This window comes from Typopeltis vanoorti, chromosome 17 (genome assembly GCF_054136105.1).
Source record: "Typopeltis vanoorti isolate ZY-2024b chromosome 17, IOZ_Tvanoo_1.0, whole genome shotgun sequence".
In the NCBI taxonomy this organism is placed as follows: Eukaryota; Metazoa; Arthropoda; class Arachnida; order Uropygi; family Thelyphonidae; genus Typopeltis; species Typopeltis vanoorti.
This window is the reverse complement of record NC_143565.1, coordinates 42724715-42746625: the sequence shown is the minus strand read 5'-3', so window position 1 is coordinate 42746625 and position 21911 is coordinate 42724715. Positions and strand designations below refer to the sequence as shown.

Genomic DNA, 21911 nt, shown 5'->3' with positions numbered 1-21911 from the left:
TAGTTCCTTTTGGCACTTGCTGCTTGAAGTTGTCGTCCAACAGCTCAATAAATGCATTTTGATTTGTCTCAAGAGATAATACTGCTACCCAATCAATATTTGGATAATTAAAGCCTCCTATTATGATTACTCTTTTTGCACTCATCTTTTCTATTTGGTGATGCATTTCTTCATTACTAGTAGCCAATTCACATCTGTAATTGATCTTGTTAGATTCCATCTCACACCAGATGGCTTTAAATATTACATTACATAATCATATCCTGGTTAAGCAGGTCCTATAATAATCAGAATGAAGCATTTTTCTCATGCCAAGAGGCTAAAGGGTTTGAATCTCACTATTGTAAAGATTTGGGAATGTCTTTAGGTAGTAGATGAACTTCAACACCCAGAGCAAGACCAATACCCTGATTATGGGGCATTAAATGACTATTGAATTATTATGAATTGCATAACAGTAAGCACATGTAAAGATTATAGAATTTAACTCCTATACATTTCTTCCTTGTTATAGGAACTTCATAGAGCATGAGAGAAGAAAAGATCAGTTAACATTCAAAACTGATATGAGCCAAACAGAAAGTAAACACATAATACATTATTATCCTAAATCCCATGGAGTCATATTTAGGAGATCCCATTTGTTATGCACAGAGCTCATCACCCCGTGCCTTAAAAACATTCAAATTTTCTACAGACACCTCTCAGCAATGCATTCCAACTATCTATGCAAAAAAAAAAATCTGCTTCTCCCTTGCTCACACCTTCCTTATACAAATTGCATAATCGCAACTTTTCATATTCAACATTCCAGAGGTCAGGAATTTTGATCAATTGCCTCACTCTCCAGCATATCTTCACCCTTCTGAAAATCAGGTGACCAAATCTGTACATAGTTCAGATGTAGCTTAATCAGAGGCTTATACAATGGAAGAAGAATCTCTTTACAAGTCAGTACCTTGTGCATCGTTGCCAGAATTCTTTGTCCTCACAATTCTGGCAATATGTCCTCTAAATTTTAGATCCTTATCCAACATCTACATGACTTTTGTTAATTTTGAATTTTGTCAATCCATTCTATCTCTCTCTCTCTCTGATGAAGTCGACTATTATTAACTACATGTGTAAACAATTGAAGTGGCAAGAAAAAATTCCATCTTTGCTTAGATCTAGAGCAGTATTCTCAGATTACACTAATCCTTAGAAATTAATGTGCCAGAAGTTTGCTAGGACCAACATATAAATTATCATATTCAGTGAAATTATTTTTGTCAGCATGTGATGGAAATGGAAAAGGGCAAGACAAAAGAGAATAATCATATACAGACCAAGTGACTTTTTAAAAAAATAAACAAATAAAACATTAAGATCAAAATAAAAGCATCTTCCTTTATTATTCCATAAGAATTTAATAAATCAAAAAATAAATTCTTTTATTCAAATTTTAATGATTATCTCTGTTTTTTTTTTTTTTAAATACAGTTACTGGTGATTCCCATTCATTCTGGCATTTTTGTATTTTATATGTTGCTACTCAATTACATAAAAAGATAATGAAAGCAATTTCACTGTCTATATTGAAATACATAATTTAATTAAATCAAAAATTATTCTGCAGGATGTCTCACTATGTTATTCCAAGTTTTTTTAAATTTTTTTTTTTTTAAACAAGAATAGTGATAATAAAAATGTGTAGTATTATGTATAAATATGAAAATTCTAACATAATTAAACATTTCAATCTACCCTGAAACTCCCTCGTTTTTTTGTTTCATTAAAGCTATTTTGTTATTCAAGAAACTTATTTTGGAAGCAAATGAAAAGAAAAATTCCGAGAAATCAGTATTTAACACAACGAACTTCAAAGGCAAAGTGTGAAACAATTCTTTCATAACAGTATTCTGTAAGTTTTAAACAAATGATACTTTACAATAGCTTTACACTACAAAACATGAAGCTCTCAAGCTTGTGTCTTTTTATATATATAAAAATGAGTAACAATTACAAGATCACCACTGAAGTCAGTACTTTCAATACTATAATAACGATTCTTTCATAAAGAATTTAATTTCTGAATGAGAGATTCCAAGATTTTCAAAGCTTATATTCTTTATTACAAAGTTTCAATTTCCTATTTAAAATAGCTTCCACATTCGCAGTTAAGAATCACTATAAATATATAAAGCAAAAACATTCTTAATAAAAACTATAAAAAATTTCAGTACTTTTGGGATAATTTTGTAAGAGTTAACTTTGCTACTGATACATTAACATTTAAGCAAGTTACTTGAATCTTTAATACTGATTTTGTGATTAGTGAGTGCAGCTAAATTTATGTCCGTTTTTACCCTTATAATGTGGGAAAATTATTTCCTTCTGTTGAGATTTTTTTTTAAATAAAACTTAAAAATATTAGAATTAGCATGCTTTTGATATAAACAACTGAATACATTTTGTTTCTGATTATCTTTTCATGAAAAACTAATGTAATAAGGGAGAGGAAAAAAAAATGAAAAAAATTGCCAATTCACTTGAATTTATATACAGAAATATGTGACAGCAAATACATAGACTTTGAATCAGATTAATCAGTGATAATTTTTTTTTTAGTTTACAGAAATATTAATTTCATAACTACTCTGGTAGTAGCAATAACAAAGACTGACAGACTTGATGGCCATCACTCAGAACTAATGGAGTGAAATCTGGCAGGATTTATCATTTGATAAATGGGTACAATTCATCTTTCAGGAATAAGTTTTGGATATGTGTATCCTTGATATGTACTGGCAGCTATTTGCTAAACCAAACCTCTATCCTGAAAAATGAATGCATCTAAAAATGAGTAATATGCATAATTAATGCATGTGTGTATTATCTATTCTGCTTTGCCTCACTCATGTACTAAGTTAATACTCAATGCTGAGAATGAAGTAGATTTTACAACTATTGCTAATTAAAAAATTCCACAAGCTTACTTATTAATTACAATTCTTGCAATAATTACAAGCAGAAATAAAGTTTTTTTTTTTATGCTAATCACATTACTACAATACACACTGAGAAGTAGTGATCAAATTATGCACTTTCAAACATCAATTTTTTTGCTTACACATATAATAAAAAGTGCTTCTATTCATTAGTATCTAAATGTTATCCATACCTACTTACATATTTTGATTTAGATGTTTTATATTTTTTAAATATCAGTGCTGCATGTAGATTTTAAAAAAAAAGTTACCTAATTCAATAATTTTTATTTTCACCTCAATGTGTATTTCACTAGTTTATGACCTGTGTATGAAATGTAACAGAAGAATGAGTATAAAAGTGCATTACAAAAAAAAAAAGTACCTTAACCTATAAATAACACATACCACATTAACAATTTTCCATTTCACAAAATGCTAAAATGCATAAGTCACATAATATTTCAAAATCCATTAATGAAGTGCAGAAATTTCAAAATAAGCCATAACAGCTTGTATACGAGTTTAAATATTAAAATATCACATGGTATAAAATATAAATAATTTTAAGAACAAACAAAGAGCAACCGCTTAATAAAATGACAAATGATTATGACACTATAAGAATGAGTATTTATCAAATCATGCTCTTAGAATAATCAATTTAGAAAAATATTTTATGAAATCTTGTAAAATTAAAAGCTCTAAAATACTTTATATTTCTGATTTCCTGAAATAGTTCATTTCACAAAACATTTAATTACAAATCGTTGTAAAAGTAGCACAGCAATGTAAAAAAGTATTCATAATACAGGTGGGAAAAAAGCACACACAATATAAGATACATACAACAGTTAAAATGCCAATTTCAGATTAATTAAAGCATTTATTCCATAACATTTAAAGCATCATGGCTTACTCCCCCTTGTTTCATTCTTGGCATGTAGAAAAATACTATGACAAAAAATTACAGGAACCAAATCTTACATAATGCTATTCTAAGGTAAAATGGTCAAAGCATTATGAGATTTTATACAGACACACTGGTCAAAGGGGAAAAATGGGCTGCAACACTATAATACATAAATTTTTGATTTTAATTTACATTGTAAATTTACAGCATGTTAAAATAAAAGTCAAGTGTTTCTGGGTGATATAAAATCTACTTTTATCATCATAGCACTGTCCACTTTAAATTCTGACAGTGATTATAATTTCAACTTTTTAAAAGCAGTGAGCTTTCATATAGTTTTATGACTAAGGCATCAAAGTTATAATTAACATTTAAACGTTCCTTAAAACATTTTGAATTATTAAATTTTTAACATTAACAAGTAGTAGTAGTATAAAAAATCTAAAATAGATGACAATACTACTATAAGACTATGAAGCATGTAAACATTTTTTTTTTTTTACTGTTTAAAGTAATATATAACAGTGATTTGTGTAATCAGTTTATGGCACTAAAATATCAACAAATAATAAGATTATGAACCAGCAATATAAAAACTGTAGGATACAGTGGGAAGTATAACAAAACAAATGCAGGAAGAAAGACTACTCTGTTTTTTTAAAAACCATTTTTAAAAATTCATCTATACTCACTACTAATAAGCAATCAAAAACATACAGTAACAGGTTAATGACAGATTACTTACTTAAATGCCCTTTGTGACCAGAATTCTAATAATTTTAGAAGTGGCTACGGAGTGGCACTCATATCTGGTTTGTTGACTAAGAGTTGATGATGTTAATGCAAGAACTAAATAAAAATAAAAGATGTGATGATGTTGAAATTTGAAGAAATCAACACTAACACACTGAGCTTGGAAGTGAAAAACTGTTCACTCTGTCATGCTTTCTGCGAAGTGATATTCCACTTCAGATGTCACATTAAATAGTTTCACACAAAATTATTTGCATCCATTTTAGAGATCTCACAGACTACTTTCATTCATGTTTTCAATATCAATAGCTTGACCATTCAAATGCCTATGATGTTCCCTAGCTTGGAGTCTTTCATGGCGAAAATTTTCATAATGAAGTAACTTAGTGACCTCTACAAGATCTTGCATGTGTGTCCTATATAAAGAGCAAATAACATATTTATCAAATCAGAATAAGGTATTAGATAAAGACTTAATTTTTAGAGTTAATACACACTGGATACTTAATACATTAGCTCATTATTTTAAATCTAATAAACAGATATTCTGTCATTCAAGATTTAGGCCAGTCAGTTCAATTGCAGGCTATGGAGATCACAACAAAAAAAAAAACATATATATATATATATATATATATATATATATATATATATATATATGTTGGAAGCAATATGAATGCATGAATATATGAAAGCAATACATATAATAATAAAGATAACAGTTGGATTTAGTGGGCTGCAAATTTTTGGTCATATTTCATGACAATTGTTGATGCTCGGATGTTTTTTAATGCTACATGACTAACGTACTGATTAACTGATTGTATATCATAGCATTAAAAAATATCTAAGCATATTTTTTAAAATTCTACATAATAACCCAGAAACCTTAGAGACCAAACATGGAACTTTTACAAGCCACTTCAGGCCTCCAATGAGTAGGGTGATGGTCTCATACTGGACAATGAAATTCATCTCCCATGTAGACAAAATATATAACTAAGATATTTAAGACACAGTTCAAGAGAAAATAGAATAACAATTAAAAATAGTGCATGTTAGAATATACAAACATTAAAAGAAGGAAAGCTCGATTTGTATTTGTAAAAATGAAACATATTCCTATTTAAAAAATAATATAAAATAAACATTTGGCAAAACTTATCACAGCAATGAAAAGTATTAAGCAATTCCCCAAACCGGGAAAGTTTTAGGCAATGCTCCTATTTACACTAGTGTTTTTAAACTGAACTCTGTGTTTGGTAGAATCAGAAAAAATCAGATCTTACTAGTGTGACTAGTAAGATCTGATTTATCAGACTAATGAAGTGAATGCATTTTTGTTTTTGTCTAAAATACGTGTGCAGATCTACATGTCTGCCCATAATGAGACTGCATTAGGAGCGTGTAGAAATGAGATTAATTTAAAAACCAGACAAGCAACTTGAAGGTTTATTTGGTAGAAGTCTGATGAGCTTTTCAGCCAAAAAGTTTCCATTACATATTTGACATATGTAATGGAAACTCCAAGTATCCTTCATCCTTCTTCTCGAAAACGAGAATGAAGGATATTTTGTCTTTCTTCTCACAAACAAGGACGAAGACCATATTTGTCTATTTTTGTGATGATATAAGAATTTTAATCATTAGAGATGGAAGTAGCTTTAATAAAAAGCTACTTTTTTTTTTTTTAGAAAAGAATCTGTGAAGCATGAGGTATCTATTTCAAGGATAAATTTAATTCTTAATTTAGAGAAGAGTTATAAAGTGCAAAGATGTTGTTAATATACTGAAGCTATACAGAAGGCTTGGAAGAGAAGGAAGTAAGCATCTACTGTTTTACATGTTCCATGTACAATAATTACCATTTATCCAGGGGCAGATTAAGCCAGCTGGGGCCACCTGACGGTAAAATTTATGGGGCCCTAAAAAATCTACATTTGGAAAAGTTGATGACATTTATACTTGTGTGACAGCATTAAATTTGTCTTTATCTTCTTTTAAATATAGCAGAAACTGTTCCCCTTCATCATCAAAATGAATAATATCTATACAGTTCTTATAGGTCTCTTAATTTTTCTACATAGCTTAGAGCCCCCTGGCAGAGCATCCAGCACTGGCATGATGGATGCTCACAGAATAAAATGCTTCTTGAAATAACTGTTTTTAATCTATGGTGTTGTAATCTAGATTACAACACCATGTCTTATCAGCTCATTATTGTTATTATAAACTTAACATTATTATTATAATGCTGTTAACAGATGAATATAACAATTTTTTTTGCTTAAATTACACTAAAGAGGTACAGATATAAAAATAGAATTTAGTTTAACACTAAACTCCATTTGTAAGAAACATTACAAAAACCCTTGTCAATAGTAAACATGAAATCCACAATGGGATTTTAAACCTTTAGATAGCACTGAAATCTCATCATTATTTAATGTACTGTGCATACTGCACATTATGCTCCACACATTCTGTAATAAGACTTTTTTTTTCTTTTTTTTGAAGGAAAGCTTTCAATCTCTAATGGTTACAACTCTGATCTTATAAAAATAATAGTATATGTGGCATTTGACGTTTTTTTTCCTCATGAAGACACTTCAAGTTTCCATTTCCTATAATCAGTGGTTATTTGACTTCAAGTCAAATAACCCTTCCACTGGTTTATAAATTAATCTAATTTCTGCACTCTCCAAAAGATAAATTTCCTTTCCTATCTGTGTGTTTACAGAATTTCAGGCTCCTGTATTACTGGGCAGACAGGTAGATCTGCACAAGAATATAAATTGGTCTTGTCAAATATGCCATTTCTATCAAATACATGGTTCGATGTAAAAAGACTAAGGTTATAAAAACCTTTTTTTTTTTTTGGTAGATTATATAAAGAAAGCGAGAAAGATTTTTTATCAATAGTAATTTCATTTTCTTTGCATTCCTCCTGTTTTTAACATCATGCATGCTAACATGGGCTATGATTTTTAATAGTCATTCTATTTTATTTTCTCTTTAACTGTATCTAAGTATTGACAATAGTAATGAAATATGACTGGGAAAAAATTTTGCTCTCATTAAATGAGATTTTATTTTCAATGTAAGTGGTTCCACCTGTTAGATCCTGAATGAAGGAATCTTGCAAAGAAATCATTCATTCAGGATTTAACATTTAATGATTTCTTTGCAAGATTCCTTCATTCAGGATCTAACATGATAAATATTACTAATTAAGGAGATACCTGCACATCAGCTAATAATTATAAAAAATTATTTTATGTTATGTGATAATGTGTAGTCCATATGTGCCATATATTGAAATTTATTCCTGTATAACTGAAATGAGAAGCAGAGAATTTTGTGTCAGAATAGTAAGAATTATGCAAGGGAATTGTTAAGTTATTTGTAAATCCCATTAAGCTGTCTAATACATTACGAAATTTCCAGAAAGATAATAAGTAGTAATCCGGAATAATCGTGTATAATCTGTATGAGTCGAGCATAGCGATGGAGGCTGTTCCTACGTGGAAGGTGACGTCAGAAAGACTACCTGGAATATAGGGTAACCTAACAGATTAGGGAGAGTGTAGGTTCATGCCCCTTGGGTGATCCTACACTGATATAACGATGGGATTCAAGGGTAAAAAAAAAACACATCGAATAGAGGGTGCCTGAAAGGGTGAATAAAAGACGTAGGAAATAGAGGGTGCCTGAAAGGGTGAATAAAAGATGATGCGTGCCATATTACAGGGCTTTTTCTTCTTCAGCTCCTGGATTCCAGTTTTAGGAGGTTTGTCAGGGGATTCGTGAGAGAGCGGTGGGTCGACTACAGTGATGCTGGATGAAGAGGCCTATTCTTGAGAACGCTTGAGGATTTCCAAGCGAAGCTGATCGTGTTATGGCGGCCTATGCAGAATCGAGCCTTCGAATAAAGTCCAATTGAGGAGAAGAGAAAATTTCCTGCAGAGCGGTAGACAGCACACCACAGTCCGAAAACGATTCAAAGAAAAGCGTAGTGCATCGCCAGGTGCAAAGACGGCCGATAACTATACAGTAAGGTAATCCAGATCTACAAGAGATGGCGGCATGAAATCTGAAAGGATCCAATAATGTAAAGAATTTCATTCTATGTTAAAAATCGCTTAGAAGAATGAGAATTTTGTGTATACTGTAAACTAAGGACACTAATTGAGAACTTTTAAGTGAGAATTTGATTGAATTAGTTAAGACACCGTGGAACAAAGAATTGTTGATAGGCAGTATTTTGATTGAGAATGGCTAGGCTTGACTAATGAAATTTAGAATTAAGATAATTATTGATAGAGTATTAATGAAAGTGTTCAATGCATGTATTGTGAATAACTTGTGAAAGGAATTATATCCTAGTAGTATTATGCTTACACTTAATCTTATCCTTTCGTAATTGAAGGATTTAACTTGCTCAATTTTATTTTTGTGATGTAGTATGAACCCTAACTTAGAGTGAGTTTTGTTCTATTGAATATTTGAATTTTCTTAACTGTAAATGTTTTATGTTTTTCCAATAAACATGTTTTGTACCTGAGTTTATGCCTGATTACGAATTCAAACCACCACTTATGAAATAGAACCTTTTGGTGAGAAGGAATTAGATATTATTACTTAAGTGAGATTCAGGTCACGACTGCTAACTGAATCTGCACAGCGCTAGCATGAGATTAATTATTGTGTGAATCCCTTTTGAATTTAGAATTGTTTCCCTGAACAAGAGTCTCTTCTGGCTGGTGCAGCATAATATAAATTTTACCATTATCCGAAAAGGAAATAGTACTGAATTAATATTTAAGGGCACAACAGTAGATTAGAAAGCGGGCTATTTAGAGGTAGAACAAGGTATAATATAGAAAAAACAACGACATAACACACCTCTTATTTACTTTTTATTATTACCAATATATGTATTGTCTTTCATCTGCTTCATTTCTTAGACTGATTTTTTTTGGTTCTGTAGGAAACCACTATCACAGCTGCGAGACAAAAAAACCTTTCTAAGGCTGATGAACTGAAATCTGCCTGCAAAAAAAGCAGTCACTATATCTGCGTTAATTCATCATCATCACAGATCACATTATGAAGGAAAAGGCATTAAATTTAATATCAAAATTGGATCAGTGTAAAATTCAGTTCAGTCTATTTCATGCAGATGATGTTATACTTCTGACTAAATCTGAAACAAATCTTCAGAACTATAAATTGAATAATTGCTGTACAAAATTTGGTATGAAAACCAATAACAAAAAGAACAAAATAGACAAAAACATCAACTGCACTCTCAGTGGAAACCTATAAAGCAATTATTAAAAATAGTTAGGCACAATTATTTTTTAATAAAAATGATAAACTAAATATTAAAAAAGATAATAGAATAATAGAATTGGTATGACAGGGAGACAGATGAATAAATTTATAAGGAATAAGAAAGAAATTAGCTGAAACACTAAACCAGCAGCATATAAGGTGGTTTATAAACTAGTTTTAGCTCATAGAACAATGGTGATCAATGGCAGAATCATACTCAAAATGGACATATTATAAAGCAACTATGAATCTCTAACATTAAAGCATATGTGAGCAAAACTAATCTGAGGTAGTGTGGTCATTTAAACAAAAACAGGAGAGAAAAACAGATGTTTGATGCTAAGGTAGCAGGAAAATGACTGACCAAGATCTAGTTGAATTGATGCAGTTAGAAGTGCCTTAGAAAACCAAAAATATAAGATCTGACAATAATGGATTTCTGAAAAATTACAAATTAATTTGGAAGAAAACTGTTGATAGGAGCTAGTGATAATGTAAACCTAATCAGTAACATTGCATTTATTATTTTAATAAAATATGTTTTGTTTTATTAAAAAATTAATAAAACAAAACTTCCCTTTCTGAAGTTTAGTGACTGTTCTTTACTAAATGTGGTTGTGAAACGAGCATCTTAACAAACAAAACCTCCACACTAGCAGCCTCTAAAAATTTTACCCTCATTTACTCATTTCTAGACATAAGCACTTACCAAGTTAAGACCTCTATTCCACTTTTTAGGGATTGCAAAGACTTACTGAAAACCCCCTATAGTATCTTAGCACATTCCTTTAAAATGTGGCAAAATCTTATCCAGTCCCAATGCTTGATCGACATATAGAGAACTTATTATTATTGCATGGGCACCTCCATGGGTGTCCAAAGACTCATTGTAGGAGACCCAAACTGTCAACACAATATCCATCGTACTACTCCTTGAAACCATTAACAGACAAAGCACTTACAACTGACTCAGGACCCATTCCATTCATTCACCACTCTCCAAGTAAAAAATCTAGACCTCATGCCCATGCTAACCACACTCTTACCCAAACTTACAGGGATGACCACTTGTTCTGCTCCCACTTGCCAAGTGCAAAAACATTTCCCCTGCATCAATTCTACAAAATCCTTTAAGCAACTAAAATGTTTCTATCATATCTCCCCTTTTTCGTCTATCAACCAAAAACTTTTGAGTTGACAGGCGAAAGTTTGAGTTGACTTGAGCACAGTCAACAATCGAATACTTCCATTTTATTCACTGGGCTATTCACCATTTTATTCATTTCACTGAGTTAAAGCCAAGTAACTTGGCTTTATTCCAATGAAAATAAGAATGTCTTTGGAAGCTCTGAAGTGGATATCACTGAGTTGACCTGGTGGCCTATATTTTGATTACCTATTTCATCACAGAATCAAACATATACACAGCCAGTAGGATGATGCAAGTTTTTTTCACCTTCATATCAGCTGCAACCCAGACTAAGTAAAAATGATGTGAGCTCATTTTCTAATGTTTTTGTTTTGCAAATTAATGGAGGAAGAATCTTACTCAGGTTCAGCATACCTTTTGCAGAACAATGTGAAGCTGCATTTCATAAGACATATCTTATGGAAAAGTACAAATGGTAAGTGCCTTGTGTCCCCCCCCCCCAGTTCTGACATGACTGCCCTCCAGACTTGTTCTCTAATTTTAAACAACTACGCCATGGAAAATGCTTCACCACCACCTACGAAGGGGTGCAATTCTAGCTCACCTCCTCGTGCACCCTGGATCATGCTAAAGAGCTAGAGCGACTGGCGGCCAGACCATTGTGCAATCTCCTGACCATACTTGCACATGGAAACTCAAAACCTTCACAATGGTTCTTCTTTGAACCAGCTGATAAGGAATATTGGACATAATATCTGTATCTTCCAGTTAAATGTTGAGGGTATTAGCGCATCAAAATGTCAATGTCTTTCTAAACTTCTATGAGAAAAAAACGTTGATCTACTTCTCATTCAAGAATCACAATATCGAAACTGAAGATCAAGTTAAATCTAGAGCAATAATCCCTGGCTACGACAACATAACATATGTCCGAAATGGTATTGAGAATGCTGTGCTGATATCTTCTTCGACTGATGACGAAATCCATAAGATCGCTGTTAAAATAGCAGACATTACGATTGCGAATGTATATAAACCACCTGCAACTGTTTGGCCAAATGATGTTCTACAGACATATTCCCACCAATGGTGTACTCTGGGGACTTCAACAGTCATCATACTTCTTGGAAATACAAGTGGAATGATCAAAATGGGGAAATATTAGCTGAATGGGCAGATCAACACAGTCTTCACTTGGTTTTTGATGCCAAGGAAAAAGGCACCTTTAAATCAAGAGCCTGGAATAAGGAATATAACCCAGATTTGACATTCGTCTCCACTGATAGTGAAAATCTGCCTCTACAGACTTTCAGACATATTCTTGAGGTTTTTCCAAATAGCCAGCACCGTCCCATCTTTATGGAATTAGGAGCCCAAATTCCAGTGATAACATCATTTCCTAGACCAAGATGGAATTTCCAAAAAGTCGACTGGGAAAACTTCACTACGGATCTAGATGCATGCCTTAGAAGAATTGCCCCAACTTACAAAAACTATACACGGTTTACTGGAGTAGTTATAGCGGTGGCAAATATACAAAATACACATTCCTCGAGGCTACCGAAAAGAATACGTGCCTGGATGGACCAATGAAAGAGAATCCCTGTATTGGGAATTCCTTGAAAGTAAGGATCCTGAGATAGGAGAAGAACTGCTCCATAGTCTCAACACTTCTCGTAGGGAAAAGTGGATTCAAATAATTGAAAACATAGATTTCAAACACTCTAGTAGAAAAGCCTAGTTGCTACTTAAAAAGCTTGGTTCAAGCCCCTCTGTACCAAAGAAATCTCCTCTTGTCGATCCGAATCAGATAGCTGCTCATATTGTTTAACTTTCTAGAGCTGCGATAGATAAAGAACATACTAAAGAGGTAAAACACAAACTAAAGACTATGAAGTCTAACTCAAAAGAATCAACAATTCTCTTTGCCTTTTTCCCATGAGGAAATATCCTCGGCGCTTCAAAATATCAAAATTGCGAAGGCTCCTGGATTTGACAATGTTCATAATGAATTCCTGACGCACTGTGGACCTTATGCAAGATCGTGGCTGGCTAAGTTCTTTAATGATATACTTGAAAGTGGCTGCGTTCCTAAAGAATTTAAAAGAACAAAAATCATTGCTGTATTAAAACCAGGTAAGCCAGCAGACAGAACTGCAAACTATTGCCCCCATAGCCATTTTAAGTGCAACCTACAAATTGTTGGAGAGACTAATATTGAACAGGATCAGTGATAAAATTTTGGAACGTGTTCCAATAGAACAAGCAGGGTTCAGAAGAGATCGCAGCTGCACAGATCAAATTTTCAGCTTAACAACCTACACTGAAGCAGGATTTCAAAGATGCCTGAAGACTACTGCAGCCTTTATTGACTTAACAGCAGCTTACGATACTGTTTGGAGGGAGGGACTCATATATAAATTTCTTAAGGTCATCCCATGTAAAATATTGGGTCATCTCCTAAACAACATACTGTGTGATCGATATTTCAGGGTAGTCACCGGAGGAAGCATCGGTAAACAGAGAGTGCTTAAGAATGGATTACCTCAGGGCTCAGTGCTCACACCACTGCTTTTTAGCTTTTACATCGCAGATATTCCTGAAACAGCCAGCAAGAAGTTTGCTTATGCAGATGATCTAGCTTTGGCGATCACCGACAAGTCTATCAAAAGAACTGAAGAAATATTGACAAATGATCTGTCGGCTTTATGGCAGTCCTATAAAAAATGGAGATTAACACCAAATTCTGTAAAACCGAATGTTCTTGCTTTCACCTGAACAATAGTCTTGTAAATCAAAAACCAGAGATATATGTTGATGGAACATTAATTTCATTAAATCCGACACCTAAATATCTGGGAATAACTCTGGATAGAACTCTGACATAAACAGCATATGATTAATATCGCTGCTAAAGTTCGCACCAGAAATAACATAGTTCAGAAGCTTTGTGGTACTATATGGGGCTCAAGTGTCACAACTCTGCGGTGCACTGCAATGGGTCTAGTTTACAGTGCAGCAGAGTATGATGCTCCTGTCTGGCTCAATAGTTACCATGTCAATAAACTAGATACTCAACTTAACTCCACTCTACGTTTAATAACAGGTTGCATTAGGAGTACACCCTTACAACGGCTCCCCACTTTGAGCCATATTGCTCCTCTGGAACTGCGACAACAGGAAGCCTTGCTTCGTGAATATAAAAGCATTTTAAATAACCAAAATCTTCCAATACATGAATTTATTCCAGATGCTTTATCCAATAGACTAAAATTCAGAAGACCTGCCATAAAAACTGCCCATAATCTTCTTAGCCAGAATGACAGTATGGTGAGTAGGTGGGATGTACTGTGGTCCCAAGCAGTATCACCTGAAGTTCGCAATCACATAAACATCTTCCAAAAACCATCTGGATTTGACCTGTCCAGAAATATATGGATGATGGCTAACAGGATTAGTGCAGTGAATGTGGAGACTTACTTTCAAAGTGGGGTAAGATACCAAATCCCCACTGTCCCTGTGGAGACAAGACCCAAACCATTTACCATACAGTACAGGAATGCGAGCTGACAGCATATCCAGGTGACTTTAAGGATATCTTTGACCTATCCCCAGAGGCGATCAACTGGATCAAAAACCTAAATGTTAAAATATGACTAATCTTCTGTCTGATGCTTGTCATAAATTTCATATTTGCATTTGCCTGAATGTAGACTTTATTTTTTAAGTTAATTTTATTATTATTATTTTATTTTTTAATCATATATGTGTATCTTATCTATACTCGTGTATTATATCTTATTGTCTTTTAACCATGTGTACAAGCCATACAATAAATAAATAACCACCTATGAAGAAGTTTCTGCTGAAGCGATCTGACTTATCAAAACACATACACAGAAAAAAGTTTTTTGAGAGATATATAAGATTTAGTAATAAACATTAGGCAGCAAAACTAAAGCAGAATGAAGATTATACTGAAGGCCTGTAAATACAGTTTCTTAAATGTTTGGTTTAAGAGTATAGCATACAAAACTTAAAATGATCCTTGTAGATCAGCTAACAGAATAACAGTTATTCACCTGATAAGCATATCCCGGAGATCAGGAAATTCACAATGAGTCTTGTTTTCTATTTCCACAATACCCCACTGGGTTTTGCGACCATACACTGTTCTGCCATTTATTTGGTATTGTTTGTCACTACCTACAACAGCAAATGGTATCATATCCTGCAAAATTTTTCAAATAAAAAAAATTATGAAAGAGAAAATTTAAAAAAAAAATAATAATTTAAGACATTCTCACCATAAAAACAGCCACTACATTTTTAAATGTATATATTTACAGAAACATTAAAATAAATGAAACTATTATTATACAGACCTCAATGGAGTCCGAAGACTCATCGCAGGAGACCCAATTTATCATATCTCTCCTCAACTCTGGCAAACCATTCCACTCATTCACAACTCTCCAAGCAAAATATCTAGTCCTCACACCCCTACTAACCACACCTTTATTCAACTTCCAGGGATGATCCCTTGTTCTGGTCCCTCTAGCCAAGTGCTGATACATTTCCCCTGCATCTATCCTATAAAAACCCTTTAAGCAACTTAATTGTCTGTCATATTCCCTCTTTTTCTACTATCAACCAACTTTTGAAATCCACACACCCTCAATCTATTCTCATAGGGAACATTCAACAGGCTACTCAAAATCTTGGTCAATCGCTCCGAATCTTCTCCGCTGCTTCCTCATCACCAAGAAACCTAGGAAACCAGACTAGAGTACAGTGATCCAGATGTGGGCGTATCAAGGCCTTAAGAGGAATAACAACTTCCTTCTCTCTACTTGTTAATGTATTCTTCAATAGCAACATAATCCTATGGACTACCTTAGCAACATGTCCTCTAAACTCTCTCTCTCTACCACCACCAAATCTCTAGCTTCATCTATTTCATGGAGTACAGTGCCATCAATGTGATACATTGCTTGTAACCAATTTTTCCCAAAATGCATAACTCACCAGCCTGGTTGGTCGAGCGATTAGTGTATTCACTTTCCAGCCAAAAGGCTGCAGGTTCAAATCCCGCCATTGGCATTGATCTTTGCGATTGTCTGTCAAAATACTAGTCATGGTGATGTAGATGATGCAGTTTGCTGTAGTTGGTGGAGACGGAGAGTTGTAGAGTAGGTGTCCTCCCTCAATAAGCCTCTGGACTCCTTGGAGATGTCATGTAATAATAATAATAATAATTTACATTTCTCGACATTAAACTGACACCCATTATCTTTTGCCAATACTGACAGCCTATTTAAATCTTCCTAATATTGCATCAGCAAACAACTGAATATCTCTTTTCAGGTTATTTCCTATATCATTTATGTACAAATTAAACAGCAATGATCCCAGCACTGAATTTGCAGCACACCACTAGTCACCTGTTTTCACCTCAATTCTGCCCCTCCATATACAACTTTTTGATATGTCTATTAGCCACCCTCTTATCCACTTAACCAGTGTCATATCCATCTCCATTTGTTCTAATTTGCATAAGAGAGTTCCATGTGGTATTCTGTCAAATGCCTTTGCAAAATCATGTAACTCGGTTGTTTCTCTATTATAAAAAAGTCAGTAAATTACTAAGCCATGGCCGACACTTCACAAAGCCATTTTGACCAATTTTTCTAGTACTTTTACCATCACACCTGAGATACCGATTGGTCTATAATTTGCTACTGCAGTCTTAGAACCTCCCTTGTGCAAGAGGATTATTTTGCCTCTTTCCACTCCCTTGGAACTCTACCAGAGCAGAGACTTAAATTAAAGAGACTAGTCAAAGGCATTGCCAGTTCCCTTGCACATTCTCACAAAACCCTAGCTGATATCCCATCTAATCCCACAGCTGTATTTACACTGAGATTCTGCAATATCTTAAGAACCTCAAATTCATCCATCTCTGTTCCCACATTAGTGTCTGTCACATAGGCTAAAGCAGTAACCTTACTAGGATGAAATACCATTGCAAAGCGGTCACTCAGTAACTGAACTATCTTATCTGCTTTTCTGTCTCCTCGAAATCATCATCATCATCAAGATTAATCTTCCATAATCATTCTTCCTTTTACTTGCCACATAACGAAAGAACTCTTTGCAATTTCCTTTGGCCTGCCTGGCTAGATTCTTCTCATAATCTAATTTTGATTTCCTTACCATGTGGTCACCTTTCTTGCCTGAGCCATGTGCTGTTCGTGAGTTTGGTGGTCACCTTTCTCTTTATCCTCCACAGCCTTTTCTTCTTCTGCAGTTTGTGCTTAATGATATTACTCATCCATCTAACTCCTGCATGATTAACCCTCCTTATCCTAAGTATACAATTTAATAATTGCTTTCTCTAGATGACCCTTAACTATCCTCCATGCACTATTAACATCCTTACCCTGCAGTGTTTTATGCCACGGTACAGATTTAAGCTGTTTCCCAAGCTTGTCATAATCATCTGCCCTTGTAGTTCTACATATACCCATTCTTGACAGAATATTCCTCATGTTTTACAATCTCTCTCAAGCAAGACCACATGTTCAATTTCACCAATCGGAGGAAATGTGGTCACCTTGATTATGGATAACTCTTCTGATCCTATGACTGGGTCCAATACTCTCCCACTCCCTAGTCCCCTCCATCATATGCTGTCTTAAGTAATTATCTCTTAGTAGGTGTATAAATTCTATTTCCTTCCTGCCATGTGATCTTTTTTTCCTTCCAATCTTTATCTACACAGTTGAAGTCCCCCATAATAATCATTCTACCTGTACTCAATTGTATTAATTTGGTGATGTATGTCTTCCAGATCATCTGTTGAACCAACAACATGTTGAGCCAAGGAATTCAACAACTAACTGTATATTTTGTCTTACTGGCCTTAATCTCACACCAGATTGCTTCAAATGAACAGCCACTCTCCCACCTGTCTCCTATTCTTTTTGGATGCAATTCAAGTGCTATCATCAGCAGTACCTCTCCCCCATCCTATCTTCCCTGAAAATACTAAACACCTTCACATTCAATCCATGTAACTACATCATCTACTATTAGCCAAGATTCACTAATGTCTATAACTTTTGGTGAGGTTGCACTAACCAATGCCCAAAACTCCTCCTCCTTGTTCCTGATACTTCTGGCATTAGTATATAGAAACTGTGACATCGCTTTGGGCCCCAACCCACCTTTACTTCCTGAATTGACTTCCCTATTCAATATTTTTGCTTGAGATACTAGATTCCATGCTTGATCACTCTCATACTCACTCACCACATGGGTGTCACAAACTCATTTGCTTCCACCCTAATTGCTTAAGTGTTCCTGAATTTGCACTTCAGCATGCTTGATGAACAAAGCTCTCTTCGGAAAGAAGGATTTGTACAATGCTGATGGCTGCATCTTAACACCAAAACCATTTAGATGTAGCCATCAGCATTGTACAAATCCTTCTTTCCATCAAACAGACCACAGATCAACAAATCTTACAGCATTCCTTTTGCACAATCTACATATAGACTCATTGGCTACCAACACCTTCCTCCTCAGTTTTCCTCTATCAGGAGACCTACAATCTTCACCTTCTCACTCTTCAGTTTGGCCTTTTCTAACAATTCCTTTACATCATCACTCATAGAATACTTTTCACCTCTCAAATCATTTGTACCACCAAGACATCATTTCTTTCAACTTACCAATATATGGCAATTTATTAACTATACTCAAAAAATGATTTAATTTTAAATTTTTTAAACTATCTTGCTGCTAGAAACAACTTGCACTTAACCAGCCTGATTGTAATATTAAAGATGATATATAATTGTGATGGCTTATTTTAGTTCTCCTGTTATAGATAAAAAGTGGTTTAAACATTTATGACATTAAAAAGAAACCTACTTGCAAATGTGGCAATAATAAGTTATGTCTAGATTTCTAGATGTGAAACAGAAGTGGAATATTGCTCAACATTTGTTGTGCTAAACAAATAGGCCTGAAATGATTTGAGAAGCAAAGAAATTAATTGAGAAATACATTGCTCTTCTTCCACAAAGATCTGTTTGGTAATAAAAGAAAAAAGTAAAGGCTGCTGAACTTTATTAAGTTACTTCATAATATACCAGCATTCTCTCTCTTCTTACAATTTTTTGCTGCTGTTTAGATTTACAATGAAGTAGCTAAGAAAAATAAGAATGACAACACTGGGGAGAAGTGAATTATATCTGATAAACGTATGTGTTCTTTAATAAGTGTTTTTTTCTTTGCACTAGAAACACCTATGTGCTTCTGTAGCGTAGCCAGAAAAATGATGTAACATGTGTGTTCACAAATAAAAAGGAGCTTTTTTAATTGATAGTAAGTTAGATAGTCTCATACAAGGATGATAGTCACCCTTCCCCTGCCCTCCTGAACAATTGGTTTTTCACTTCACAAACAAAGCCTGAATATATATAGCAAGTTCAGCAAAGAACCAGATGTACCTACAAAGAGACTGAGTCCTGTGTTTAGGCTTATATGCTGATTCTCATGCATTATGTTTCAGGAAATTGACAATGTAGAATAGATAATAAGTAAAATATTTTAATTATTACTTTCTATATTTCACAAAGTTAAATTAGCATTTTCAGGGATTAATACACTGGTATTAAATACAGCACACTTCAGTAACAAAAATGAAACAGGAGAAATATAGGATGACCTGATTATGTCACCTATTGGCTTTGGTTGAGCTGAATGTCTGCTGATGAGTTTCTCATATGAGAAGCAGTTTGATACAACCATACTTGTTTATGTTGGAATAGTTGGTGAGAGCTGCAACATATTTGAGGAAATGCCTCTTATATTTAAATTTGCTTCAGTGGAGTAAAGTGGCTTTTTTTTCCAATGGATCTTATGCTGGGTACCCAGGGCATCGTTTGCTAATCCCAAGTAGCCATAGTGGTGGAAACAGATGTAGTTCTGGTGCTCTGATATACAGATGTTGGCTGTCTTCCCTTTTTGGCCACAGTATGAGTGGTTGCAGCTGAAGGTTACCAGGTACACTCCAGTGGCTGTAGCATCTTTGGAGGAGTGGATAAGAGTTGCAAGTTTTCTGTGCAGTTTACAAGTGGTCAGCAGATTGCGCTTTAAGATCTTGGCCACCTTTTCTAAGATGCCACAAATATAAGGGATAGTGATGGATTTGTTCTTGGATATTTTACAGATCTTTGGACGGATAATACTGGCATAAAAAAAATTACACCAGAAACTTACAAAATACTTTAAATGATATAATAACAATGAAAGAATTAAAGGACAACCTAAATAAGATAAAAAATGACAAATCAGCAGGAGAAGATGGGATAAACTCTGAACTTATAAATTCGCTGAAAAAAAATTTCATCAAAAGATTATTAAAACTTTTAAATAAAATATATACAAATGGGCAAATACCAATACAATGAAATAAGTATAGTAATACCTACATTTAAAAAAGGGGATAAAACAAAACCTGCTGATTACAGCGGTATTAGTTTATTGAATACACGCTACAAAATATATAGTTGAATACTTAATGAAAAACTGAAAATATGCAGTGAAAAAATATTATTAGAATGTGAAAATGGATTTAGAAAAGGACACTCTACAATGGACGCACCTTTCTGTTTAAAACTACTTATAAAAAAAAAGATATATACTGTTTGATATATTACAAAGAATAAATATATCCAATATTTACAAAGATAATGAAATAAATATAAATGAAAAATGTCTGAAAAACGATCCATAAACCAAGGAGTAAGACGGGATGCCCCCTGTCTCCAACACTTTTCAATATTTACATTAATGAAATATTAATACAGTGGAACACAAACAATCAAGATATAGAAATTTCCCGGAATAACAAAATAAATACACTATTATTTGCAGATGATCTGTTAATAATATCAGATAAGGAAGACAATTTACAAAGAGCAATATATAATTTAAACATTATAGTAGAACAGTTTGGAATGAAAATTTCCATAGATAAAACTAAAACAATGGCATTTTGTGGACAAACTCCAGTTAGAAGTAAAATAGTTGTTAATAATAAAATAATAGAACAGATAAATACTTTGTTATCTTGGATGTGAAATATCATATGAAAGAAAAAAAAGACAAAATTAAAAACTTCAAAATTTTTACAGATTACAGGCCTGATAAACAGAACACTCAATCCAAATATAGTGCAAAAGGAAACACACTTGAAAATATATAATACTTTAGCAGTGCCCACATTATTATATGGTAAAATTTGGCCAATAAACAAAGAATAAAAACAAGTGAAATGAGATTTATGAGAAGAAGAACTACAAAATACACATTATTAGACTAAAAAAGGAACGAAGACATTTTAAAAGAACTAGAAACAAAACATGTAAACTGAATGGCCAACATCCAATATCCTAAACAAATACTGAAATATAAGCCAACTAGAAAGAGAAAGCAGGGTAGACCTAAAAAAAAAAATAAAAAGATATTGGATGGATAATGAATGAGACCGGAAGAACAGACTGATATGGTCTATACCCGCAATTAGCGTTATGATGATGGATTTGCTGTAATCTATATTTGGAAGAGGGAGTGAGTATGTGGTGGTAGAATTCTTTTTATCTGGTGGGAGGTGTACCCATTGGCCAAAAAAGTGTTTTTTATGTGGCTAAGTTCTGCGGTGAGCACATTGTTATCTGAGCAAATTAATTTTGCCTAGTAGACTAAGGTTTTTATA

General features: G+C 33.5%; 1 protein-coding gene across 5 annotated transcripts in view; it reads right to left on the bottom strand.

The window, feature by feature from the left end:
* Nucleotides 1-1369: 1369 nt before the first annotated feature.
* The window catches only part of LOC150097323 (septin-9-like), a 248179-nt gene continuing 227637 nt past the window's right edge, over nt 1370-21911 (bottom strand). For all 5 annotated transcript variants that reach the window (XM_090407753.1, XM_090407757.1, XM_090407755.1 and 2 more), the window contains 2 exons: nt 15205-15353; nt 1370-5051 (listed from right to left, as the gene is read on the bottom strand). In XM_090407753.1, the coding sequence (XP_090263879.1) occupies nt 4907-5051; nt 15205-15353 (294 nt within the window). In that variant the 3' untranslated portion in view covers nt 1370-4906. The remainder of the gene's footprint in view (nt 5052-15204; nt 15354-21911) is intronic.